Below are 13,266 nucleotides of genomic sequence, written 5' to 3'. Positions count from 1 at the left end.
TAGAGCTTTTGAGCGACCCTTTTTTAAGAACAGTTAAAACCAATTATACCTTACCCCCAGCAATTTGCGAGTACCCATTTACAGCTCGGCCGACTGAGGCAATCATGATAAAGTGCCTTACCCAAGGTCACACCGCAATGGGAGTTGCCAGGAATCGAACCTGGGGCCTTCACCTCTGTAGGACATCGTATTAGCCCTATCAACCAATGCGTCCGCACGAGTTCTTCATTGATTTATGTTAAATTATGTGGTATGTAAGTTGTTGGCTCAGCTCAATCCAGGGGTCGTGGGTTCGAGCCCCAGTGGGGTCAGGACTTCTCATATGACACTAGTACTGGTTATTCCAAGAAGCGGACTCGAGAGTGGTTCCAGTAAGCTTAAACTCTGCACATTTAAAGCAAAATACTCTTTTTTTCATTACCAACATCTTACTCTCACCAATATTTCACATCTTGTGATGGAACCCTCTTCACAAAAAAATGTAGTGAAAAAGTACAAAATTTTAATGTGGAACACTACAATTTCATAACCCCATTAGTTTTCTAAGTCCTAATGTTTTTCTAAGATCTTTATCCTTTCAGCTGTGAAGACACAGTATGTTTTTTTGTTTAATAGATCAACTTTCTCAGACATTTGATGAATGTATATACACCCAAAAATGTCCCCTTTGCAACTTTTTAGTTGTTAAGTGTCAGATTTCTTTTATTTTTATTTTTAAATAAAATTAGATTATACTTTATTTGAGCCGTACCATGAGAAAACCAACATACCGTAGTTGGTTTGCGACCAGCATGGATCCAGACCAGCCTGCGCATTTGCACAGTGTGGTCAGGATCCATGCTGTTCGCTAACAGTTTCTCTAATTCCAAGAGGCTTTAAAAGCGAACAGCATGGTTCTTGATCAGACTGCGCAGATGCGCAGGCTGGTCTGGATCAATGCTGGTCACAAATCCACTATGTTGGTTTTCTCGTGGCACGGCTCATTTTCCTTGAAAGGGAGTTACAGTTGATAAAAAAGCAGCTTTCAATTTGACATATTAAGGACTGTTCAACATTAAAAAAGCCAAAAGTGATGTCCCCTGTGCACCCTTTTTTGACATTCATTTAATTTACCATTATATAAGAAACTCTGGACAATTTAAAATTCATAGTTTGCATTTTTTCAGAAGTAACCAGTTTTCAAGTTAAAAAGTGGAAACATCAATTGTTTGGCTTCTCAAGCTCTTAAGTTTACCCACATATATGTAAATGTTCACAAGTGAATATTGTGTAGTCGAGAAAAAATGTACTTACTATGAACATATTCTATGAATATATATTTTGCTGCAGTTTGTCCCCTTTGCATCTTCTTAGTAACATAATAAAGTATGTATGAATTTTACTGTCACATTTTAACATGCCGGGTGGTTAAATACTGAAGCATCAGAACGATGAACCTTGGTAAATTAGAAAATGAATAAAAAGAAGGCCTCGATTGTTTTCATTCTGACATGCACATGCACACTTTGGAGATGGGGTATATTGTTTTGCAGATGTTGGTCAGTCGGTCGGTATGCAGTCGGTTTCCGGATAACTCAAAAACTCTATAGCCTAGGATCATTAAGTTGATAGAGAGATTGGTCATATAAGTCCAACTTACATAAAATATATAGAAAAAAATGAAACTATTCTAAAAAGAAAGATTGGGGCCTCCGTGGCCGAGTGGTTAAGGTCGCTGACTTCAAATCACTTGCCCTTCATCGATGTGGGTTCGAGCCTCACTCGGGGCGTTGAATTCTTCATGTGAGGAAGCCATCCAGCTGGCTTACGGAAGGTCTGTGGTTCTACCCAGGTGCCCGCTCGTGATGACATAATGCACGGAGGGGCACCTGGGGTCTTCCTCCACCATTAAAGCTGGAAAGTCGCCATATGACCTATTATGTGTCGGTGCGACGTTAAATCCAAAAAAAAAAAAAAAAAAAAGACAATTAGATCTATTTTTATTAAAAAAATCACATTTTTTCAAGGAATGTGGCTTTGATGCACACGCCCGATTTGATACGCGCCTGGATACCCAATTATTTATACCCGTTGGTGCAGAAATCATTCCTGAATATAAAAATAAGTGAATGGCCTGATTCAATGGTGAAAGTTTGATTACTCAGCAATTTTGTCTTGATTTATTTTGTTTATATCAAGTACATAATCATATAAAACGAGTTTTATATATAAAAGTAAGAAAAGTGCATTTATTTAGAAATTATCAACAAACAATATATCACTATCTGATCATTTATATGGCATATAATTTTATATATCATAATGGTATGTAAGTCTAAAAGCTAAGACCGCCCGTGCGATTATCACAGCTATACCCGAAACGGGGTGATTTCTCAAGCGTTTTTTTGTAAGCCCGTTGTCCAAATGGTTGTTCGGTGTCCGTCCTTTATTTCGTTGTCCTGATCATAAGTTTGTCATTGATTGATTGGGGATTTTAAAATAACTATCACAATTGTTCACCAATCATTAGACGGCGTGTCGCGCGAAAACACCAGTAGACATCTTTAGGGTCAAGGTCACACTGAGTTTTAAAGGTCAAATACGGCCATTTATTGACTTGTCGGGACAAAAACTTCGTCATTGAATGTGGGATTATAAAATGACCGGGAAACAATTGTTCACCATCGTGAGATGGTGTGTTGCATGCAACACCAGCGTCAATATCTTAATGGTCAAGGTTACATTTGGGAGTTTAATGGTCAATATTGCTATAATTGACCTTGTCATTGAATGGGATTTTAATATAATTGGCACACTTTCTTCCCACCAACCAGAGATGGCGTATCGCGCCAAAACGCCTGTGTCAAACTCAAAGGTTAAGGTGGGACTTGAAGTTTAAAGGTCAAATATGGCTAAATTGCCTTGTTCGGACAAAAATTTGCCCTTGAATGTGGATATAAAATAACCTGAAAACACAACTGTTTTATTTGGCACAAATTTTTTGGTCTGGGGCGAGAACCAGAGTTTCGTGTGCAACTCCCAAAGTCCCTGTGACAGCCGGCAGGCTCGACATGTTGCCCTTGGGCATCTCGTTTACAAAGTATATATGTCTAAATACTAAGACCGCCCGTGCGATTATCACGGCTATACCCGAAAACCGTGTAAATTCTCACGCCGTTTTTTTAAGGATGTGGTTTGATGCACACGCCCGATTTGATACGCGCCTGAATACCCAATTATTATAACCTTTTTTAATGCAGAAATCAATCCCTGAATAATATTATTTATCATAAGGGTATATATGTCTAAAACAAAGACCACTCGTGCGATATCACGGCTATAACCCCGAAACCGTGGATTCTCACGCCGCCGGTAGTTACGCAAGATACGAAAACCTTTAAGAACAACTTTTAATTAAAAATTTACTTTATTACTTTTCCCATTTTTTTTCAAAATTGTTGCTTTGATGCTCACTTTAGAGTTGCTACGCCCCAAAGAATATTAAATTAAATAAATAAATACCCCCGCAAAAAAATGCCTAGTACCCGCCCAGGCCCTGGATTTTTTTAATAGTTTATGAGCTCGTGGTTATGCATTTCAGTCCCAATTTAGATGAAATATATTGAATAACTGAAACTTTTTATAAAAAGAAAGCACATATTTTCATGAAAAAAAAAAACAACTTTTTTTTCAAGGTATGTGGCTTTGATGCTCACCTCCGAATTGATACGCCCTGAGTAGCCAAATTTTATACCGTTGATGCAGAAATCTTCTGAACAATTTTATGTATCATTTGGAAATATGTGTACAACTAAAACCGCCGCCGTCGATTACACGGCTAAAACCCCGAAACCGTGTGATTCTCACGCCGCCGAGTACTTATCACAATATAACGGGAACCTTTAAAGACAAATTTAATATGAAATACTTTTTTAAAATTTTCCATTTTTTTAAAATATGTTGCTTTGGTGCCACACCCGAGTTTCTTCACACCTGAATATTAAAAGAAAAAAATAATGCCATTAAATGCTGGAATTATTCTTGAAAAAATTAATACATCGTACTCGTATTTTTATATTATGTTCTTAAACCAGGAAGGTCTTAAATGTATCAGTTGTTCCAGCTTAGACTAACAACGTCCGTTCGATTTTAACGGCCACACGCCGAACCGCAAAAATGCTAAGTAACCCCCCCTGCCAGTTTATTTTAATGAATCAACTCGTCGTTAAACATTGTTTTAATGCCTACAGGGAAAAAAATCACGTCGAAATTAATTCCACGGATGCTGTGTTGGCCACGCAGATAATTGCCAATACAGAATAATTATTTTCTTTAAAATAGAAATAAATAATTTTTCATCAAAATTTTTATTACATTTTTAGTGTGCACCCTTGCGATGGCCAAGCACGCATCAGAAAAATAAGTTTAAAAATAGAGCCAGAAGTCTTCTGAATCATTTTGCATTTTTAGGTATTAATATACCTACAATACCGCCCCTCATGACTTTTTCGTAGTATTACCCTCATAGCCGCCCGGGATTTTTTAAAGTTCGTATCAGTACTAGCGCCCTGGATAATAAAGGGATGTATCATTCATTAATATTCGGTTTTAAAAAAAAGTACGGACACGTGTTAACCTTTTCTTAAAATTCAAAACTTTGTTTATAAAAAAAAAACATTTTATTTTTTCTTAAAACTTGTTGCTTTGAGCACACACCGAGTTGCACGCACCTGCTATTAATATCATTCCGAAAACCTTGACTTTGGTTTGTATATTGTCTAAAAATAACAACACCCGTATGATTTTACATACCCCTGTACGTAAATTTCTCTATCAAAGACGTAAATTATAATCCCCCCCTGTTCTATAAAGCCTATTAGCTCATCATAAAAATTTTCGTTTTATGGCAGTAAACAAAACAAAATTTAAATTGATTTCGAAGATAGATAGATTTCTTTATTTTTTTCAAAAAGAAGAGCGTGAAATGCTAAATTAGTTCCGCACAAAAAAGCCGTTTTACGAGTATAATTTTTTTCCCTTAAATAAACATTTTACCAAAATTTTAAAAATTTAGTATGCACGCACGTGTTTTCCCCATCATTGTCCCCCCCTGGATTCCTAATATTCATGTCAGTCCAATTCAGATAAAATATTGAAACTATTCTGAAAAAAAAAGACTTAATTAAATTTATGAAAAAAAAAATCCCATTTTTTTTTTTTAAAAGGTATGTGCTTTGATGCACAACGCCGAATTGATACGCGCCTGAACCCCCAATTTATTTTATACCCCATTGATGCAGAAATCATTCCTGAATAATTTTTATTATCATACTGGTATATATATCTAAAGCTAAGACCGCCGTGCGTTATCACGGCTATACCGGAACCGTGCGATTCTCAGCCGCCGCTTTTTAAATCACAACGCGTGGTAATATTACCACGCGTGTGATATTCACGCGACACCGGTACAACTGGCAATATCTTTCACCGACAATCGCGCATCCTGTTCGACCACAGCTTTTACAGCAGCGATGTTTGCCTTGGTAACAGAAGTTTTAGGCCTACCAGAACGGGTATCATCTTCGACAGATAATTTCCCAGCTTTAAAAGCTTTAACCCACCTTAAACCTGTGCGCATTGAAATGGCCCGAGGTCCATATTTACCACACAATTCATCAAATATCTGCTTTGAATCTATATCAAGCCTAATGCAACATTTAATATAGCTACGAATTTCAGTCTTTTCGTCTATTTTACAATGTGACAAGTAAATTGGCCAGTGTATATGACTGCATGTATTTCCATTCGAAATAACTCTGGTCATTTGAATTTTTTTACCCAAAACTGCAGCAACCGTCCTTAAAACTTTTGTACAAAGAAAATGGGTTAGGCAATGGCAAAATCAGTTTTAAGAATGTCAAATTTGGACATAATTCCTGGCATGGTCAGTCACCTGTAGGTAGATTAAAACCATCCTGTGCCAAGCGACTGGATGACTTCCTTAGATTTAAAAAATTGACTTCTTAAAATGACCGCTTAATTTTAGCAACAGAGGCAAAATAGTTGTTGACTATTCTGTATGATATCTCAAATGTATTTGAACTATTTAAGAACTGCTAAGAAGCAATAAAATGGACAAATCATTAAATAAACATGAAACAAAAAGAAAAATATTTTATATGTTAGATGAAACTATGTTTAACTCATAGACACCTGATTTTAAGCTTCTGCACGTGACTTAAAGTCTGACGTTTACTTAATAAAACATATTTCAAATGTACATTGAAACATCCAGGTACATATATCACCTGTGTGTTTATTTAACACATTTAATAAATTGTATTGATACAATAACATAGCGTTAAAACTTGTGTGGGGTTTTGTAACATGTATGTTTAGGTTGAAGTAGTTTTAATACAGGCACAGAACAGAGATGAAAAAGTCAAAAAGCTGATGATCAATATAACCTTGAAGAAGGAAATATGATTGGTTTTATGTCTTCTAAGACTGGTCATGTAGAAAATAGGGTTGCAATTTTCCGTCAGTCCAGTTTTGTGTCCACTCTGTCACTTTGTAAGACAAGGGCTAATTTTAAGATAGCTTGACTATATCAAGATGACTTGTTGTGTTCATGACCCAGACCTATACCAGTTCTGTGTACATACCAAGCAAGGTCACGTTTTTGTTATTACTCATCACATCTGAATGAAACTTAACACACATATTCCCTATGACAATATCTAGTCAGTAACATAGATTTCAGAACTTTTGCGAAAATTTCTGGATAACATAATGTGAGCAAGACAAACGTGGGCAGTCTGATTTGGGACATGTCCTTAAAGGGAAGGGAGGTAATAATAAAATTTGATAATTGCAAACAAAAGACACATTTACTCTTTATGATATAAGCCATACTGCTTGTAGAATTCGAGAATGTGTAAAGACTTGATAATGTCAATCAAGACAAAGATCTTTAAAATATAATTCTTTGATACTAAATGTTATTTCCTATACATGCAGTATATACTGGACAATGCGCACAGTGTTTAAATCCCCCCCCGTGGCGGAGGGATTATAGGAATGGTCTCCGTCCTTTCCTTCCGTCCGTCCCTTTCCGCCGTCTTCCGTCCGTCTTTCGTCCGTCCTTCCGTCCTCCGTCCGTAAAAATCGTTTTCCGGTCCATATCCTCCTAAACCCCTTTGAAGGATTTTCATGAAACTTGGGTCAAATGATCACCTCATCAAGACATGTGCAGAACCCATGAGTCAGCCTTGTCGGTTCAAGGTCAAGGTCACAACTCAAGGTCAAAGGTTTGAGCCTGCCATTTTGTGTCCGCTCTATATCTCCTAAACCCCTTGAAGGAATTTGATAAAACTTGGGTCAAATGATCACCTCATCAAGAACGATGTGCAGAACCCCATGAGTCAGTCATGCGGCTCAAGGTCAAGGTCACAACTCAAGGTCAAAGGTTTGAGCCTTCCATTTTGTGTCCGCTCTATATCTTAAATCCCTTGAAGGAAAATTTTATAAAACTTAGGTCAAATGATCACCTCATCAAGATGATGTGCAGAACACATGATTTCAGTCATGCCGGTTTCAAGGTCAAGGTCACAACTTACGGTCAAAGTTTGAACCTTCCATTTTGTGTCCGCTCTATATCTCCTAAACCCTTGAAGGATTTTCAAATTTGGGTCAAACGATCACCTCATCAAGGCGATTGCAGAACTTATAAGTCAGCCTTTTTGGCTCAAGGTCAAGGTCACAACTGAAGGTCAAAGGTTTGACCCTTTCCATTTCGTGTCCACTCAAATATCTCCTTAACCCCTTGAAGGAATTTTATAAAACTTGGGTCAAATGATTACCTCTCAGAACGAGTGCAAATAATGAGTCAACCATGCCAGCTCAAGGTCAAGGTCACAACTAAGGGTCGAAGGTTTGAGCTTCCATTTGGTGTCCACTCTGTATCTCCTTAACCCCTTGAAGGGATTTCATCAACTTGGGTCAAATGATCACCTCATCAAGAACTCATGAGTCAGCCATGTCAACTCAAGGCCCAAGGTCACAACTGAAGGTCAAAGGTTCAGCTCTGTATCTCCTAAACCCCTTAAAGGAATTTCATGAAATTTTGGTAAAATGATTCACCTCATCAAGACGTTGGTGCAGAATTCATGAGTCAGCCATGTCAGTTCATGGTCAAGGTCACAACTGAAGGCCAAAGGTTTCAGCTCTGTATCTCCTAAACCCCTTGAAGGATTTTCATCAAACTTGGGTCATATGATCGCTCATCAAGAACTCATGATCAGCCATGTCAACTCAAGGTCAAGGTCAAACGGGAAGGTCAAAGGGTTTTCAGCTCTGTATCTCCTAAACCCCTTGAAGGATTTTATAAAACTTTGGTTTTCAAATGATCACCTCATTCAAGACGTTGTGCGATTCATGAGTCAGCCATGTCAGTCAAGGTCAAGGGCACGGCTAAAATCAAAGCTTTTACCCTTTCACGATCCATAGCAGTGGCGGGGGATTTAGCTGTCTTTCAGACTGCCTTGTTAAACATAGCAACGCACATTTTAGATTAGAAATATTTCCTTTTTTGAAGAATTATCTTAAACCATGTCAAATATATTATTTATTATTTTATGCGTCGGAATGGCCATATCAAAGATTTTTTTTCTGAAAAAAAAAATAGAATTCACTAGCTTTATGTACAGAAAATATCTTCGAAAACAACTTGTTCTTTGCTGGGCGGCGAGTCAAATAACAGCAAAATGTTCAGTAAACATTTACTTAAAATCGGACCCTGATTTCTTAGAATACTGACCCTCTTTCTTTTCTCCGGACAGTGAACAGAATGTTAGATTTCAAAAGCAATATAGCTAACTTTAGCTAATGATGTAATGCCAGTTAGGACGTTGAAAGGAAGACAAACTAGTATTATATACTCCATATTTTATTTGAAGACGTGACAAATCAGTTGTCTTGCTGTGTTAGAAATTTGCGTGAATCCAGTCCCGCAAATAGAACGCATCAGCGTACACGCCAGGATAGTTATCTCGACCACATCCGTATCCCCAACTCACCACACCTTTAAAACACAACACAAAACACATGCAACTCTAAACAAGTATTATCCTGGGAAATCATCCCAGTTACACATAAAATGAATATGTCAAACACAAAAATGGCATGCAAACATACAAAACTTCGTTTAAACTACCTTACTATATATTAATTTAATGACATCATAATATTTGTCCTTTGTGACGATAGTTTTGACTATTGATATGCTTGGCATCAAAATACATCTCAAAGATTTTGAAGACCGGCCATTATAGCACAGACTATGCACCGGCAATTTATATAAGGAGTCGTTATTACACAGCGCATATATACACCAGTTCCTTCTAGAGAATTAAACATAAACAAATATTGCATAAAGAGAAAAATTTCATTTACCAACAAGTTCCCAAAAACCATCTCTGTAAGCAACCAACGGACCACCGGAATCACCCTGACATAAAATATACGTTAAATGTACATCATTTCATTAAACTGTTACCGACACTAACTATTTCTTATCAATTCTAATTTTACCATAACCGAAAATACAAGAGGGCCATCAAGTCCCAATATCGCTAGTCAGAGGTTCACAGCTCAGTCATGTATAGCAAGAAACATTACTGTCAGATTACTTTGAAAACTGGCATGTATACAGCAGAGACCATTTTCAAAGGTTGCCATAGATCATGCTAGGCAAAAATAAGCCAGTTGAATTCATTATCGGCGTGAAGCTGGCAGTACAGCAGTAGCAGCAGTAGCAGCAGTTAACTGCTGCTACGGGCCCGCAGTAGGAGCAGTTAACTGCTACGCTGCTACTGCCAGCAGTAACATCGTTAACTGCTGTACTGCCATCAGTTTACAACAGTAAATGTTAGTACTACCACAAGTAAGATGAAGTGCTGCTACGCGGGCAGTTACAACAGTTAACGTGTACTGCGATCAGTTACAATTTGTTAAATGTTAGTTTCTACCACAAGTGAAGATGAAGTGCTGCTATGCGGGAGTTACAACAGTTTTAACTGTCTATGCCATCAGTTACAAAAGTTTAAAAGTTAGTACTACCACAATGAAGATGAAGTGCGCTACTGCGACAGTTACAACAGTTAATGCTGTTACTTGCAGCAGTTACAACATTTAAATTGCTTGTACTACCAGAAGTGAAGTGCTGGCATTTAGTAAATGTTCAATGTTTAAAAGCGATGCTTATTTTTATAAAGGAACGGTTTTATAAAAATTTGGGGAGTGTGTGGGATAAACAATGCTACTGCCAGCAGTTAGAACAGTTAAATGCTTGTACTACCACAAGTGAAGATAAATAAGTTAAGTGCTGCTATTGCCAGGAATATACAGTTAAACGATGCTATTGTCAGCAGTTAAAAAGAGTTAAATGCTTGTACTTGGAGAAAGTGAAGTACTGCTATTTGCATGAGTTAACTTTTCATTATAAAGTTAGTGATGCTTTATACTTTTTTATTAGGAACGGTCAAATAATTTATACAATATATTAGTATAGATTTTTTTGTAAAATAATTTAAATTTTTGCAGCAAAAAGATGAACGATCTAAATACTGTGATAGTAAGGTAGGTATAAGCCAAATTTCTTAAATGTTTCCCTCCGTATTTTTATAAATTTTCATTTTTAACTTCGCTGATCTTAGTATTATGCAAAGCCATAACAGATCGGAAGTGTACGGTGGCACAGAGGTTGAATAGAGTTTTTTCATTAGTATGTGCCCCACGTAATAACTAATACGTGGGACGTACTAGTACAAAAAAACATCATCGCACATAAATTTCCAAAAAAAAAAAAAAAAAAAAAAAAAAAAACATTTTTCATACGTATAAAGTAATACGTGCGTACGTATTTGTACAAAAAAACATTATCGCACATACTATAAAAAAAATATTCGTACGTTTAAAGTAATACGTGCGCACGTACGGTACAAAAAACATCATCGCAAATACTATAAAATAAATCTTAGGATTTAAAGTAATACGTGCGCCCCGTACAAGTATAAAAAACATCGTCGTACGTATAAAGTAATACGTGCGCACGTAAGGTTTTACATACGCACGTATTAGTTTATCCGTAGGTAGATATTTTTTATAACTAGTACATGCGCACGTAAAATCTTTTATGTGCGGACGTATTATCATACCTACGAAGATGTTTTTTTTATAGTATGTGCAATGATCTTTTTTTACTAGTACGTACGAGGAGTATTTTTTTTTTATAGTATGTGCGATGATTTTTTTATACTATACGGCGCACGGTATTACTTATTACGTGCGCACTTATGAATATAAAAAACAAACTATGTCACCTCTGTGCTACCGTAGAAGTGCAGTTTCGTATTTTAATATTTTTTTTACAAGTAAGTAAAGAAATATTTTATTTAATGCACAATGTTTTGAGATGCATGCATATGCAAATAGAATTAGTTATTAATTTGCCTAGAAAAAATTGTACTTTTGTAATGTGACGAATTAGCTGGCGAGACTTACCCCCAAAAAAGAAAATTATGCATAAGTTTTTGTGTTAAGATGAAATTTATTGTACGTTAACAAGAGAAAATGGAAAACATATAAGTGAAAGAATTGGGAAAATTATCGCACATAAAAGGTTCCTAGAAATGAATTGACAGAGTACAGAGTCCAAAACCCCTAACTGACAATACTAAAGGCCAACCACACCACCATTTTATTTAGACAGGAAGGGAACATAAGAAACACGCGAGACGACAATCCTATAAATTGAATAGTGTATTTAAAATTCCACTTTTGGCCTTAACTATGATGTATTACCTCCCGGATTGCATCTTAAGAAACTGAAAGTAGAAAATCTCGCTTTTTTCTAAATAGGAAGGGATGGTTTCGAATTAGGCACGTTTTCTGTATTAAAAATGAATACATGTATTTTAAAGGCATTAATATTCAAATAGTTATTTTCAACGATAAATGAAGTAAAAATACAAACAACAGTAACAGTTTCAAGGAAATTGTATGCTAAAATCGAATTTCCCAGCTCCCAACTAAAAAAGAATTGCGAAACAAGAAAGGGGAGTCTTCATCAATGTATTTATTAATGTACATTGTAGAAATAAAAAATCATGACTTTCAAAAAGACAGAAGTTTGGGGGTCCCCAGTTCCGCCCAGACCTTGACTTTGGATCGGACCGGTTTGGCCGTGTGGGGGGGGTCGTACCCCCACCCGGCACGGTTGGCCGCCATTCGGGGAAAATCTTGTTTTGAGGAACCCGGGTGAGGTGTGAGGCGGGGGGGCCTAAAATGCTTAAGCAGTTAATAGGAGGACCCCACGGGACCTTTACTTGGGACGGGGCCGGGTGGCCGTTTGTAGAGGGTGATGGGGGTATGGGGGGCCAGCATTTGCGGCTACCCCGGGAAAAACTCTTGTTTACCCGTGAGCGGGTCTCGAACTTGGTCCGAGGGCCGTAAAATGAAAATTTCACTTTTTTCAGTTTGGGCACCCCCCAGCTCCGCCCGAGACCTTGACTTTTGGATCGGACCGGGTGGCCGTTGTGGAGGGGGGCGTCCCCCACCCGGGACGGTTGGCCGCCATTCGGGGAAAACCTTGTTTGTGAGGAACCCGGGGTGAGGTGTGAGGCGGTGGTTTCCCAAGGTAACTCTTTTTTTAGGGACTCGTGGGTGAATGCGACTTGAGTGGTTTTCTTTCAGCAGTTAAACACCAAAATATATACGAAACTGGTAAATTGCTTCTCGTTAGCTGTAACAGGAACCTTGTTATTTGCTGTTTATAAACATTTATGCTAGCAGTATAGGAGCCTTGTAAACATTAATCACTGGTAGTTACCTTTTAAAAAAAACTGGTATACTGGTCTTTATAAACCCTTTGACTGCTGCCAGTAACACATAGAAAACTGCTTTCATGGTCATTGACTCATTTCATTGCTGGAAGTGATATGTTTTCATAGACCACTCTGCTGGCAGAAACATAAATTGGGCTTATAAACCATTTAACTGCTGGTATTATATAGTTTACAGAGAATTTAAGGGTGAATGGGGCAATTTTCTATAGGGCAAAATTTTTCTTACGGGCGAATTTCTTTAACTTTGTTATACTGTCTGAGAATCAAAGTTAAAAACGAAAATATGTATTGAAGATCATAGGTACCCAGGCTTGATCCTTATTTCTGCCCTTGAATATCGGGTTTTAAGGGCAGATAATTCATGATAGATTAAAAAACGCTT

At 37.3% G+C, this 13,266-nt stretch overlaps 1 protein-coding gene across 1 annotated transcript in view; it reads right to left on the bottom strand.

Annotated features, from left to right (window-relative positions):
- Positions 1-8,963: 8,963 nt before the first annotated feature.
- Positions 8,964-13,266, bottom strand: part of LOC123562284 (transmembrane protease serine 9-like) — a 57,730-nt gene continuing 53,427 nt past the window's right edge. The window contains exons 15-16 of the mRNA XM_053526514.1: positions 9,433-9,487; positions 8,964-9,061 (exon numbers count right to left, since the gene is read on the bottom strand). Of these exons, the coding sequence (XP_053382489.1) occupies positions 8,964-9,061; positions 9,433-9,487 (153 nt within the window). The remainder of the gene's footprint in view (positions 9,062-9,432; positions 9,488-13,266) is intronic.

This window comes from Mercenaria mercenaria, chromosome 2, assembly GCF_021730395.1.
Source record: "Mercenaria mercenaria strain notata chromosome 2, MADL_Memer_1, whole genome shotgun sequence".
Lineage (NCBI taxonomy): Eukaryota > Metazoa > Mollusca > Bivalvia > Venerida > Veneridae > Mercenaria > Mercenaria mercenaria.
This window is presented reverse-complemented; position numbering and strand designations above follow the sequence as displayed.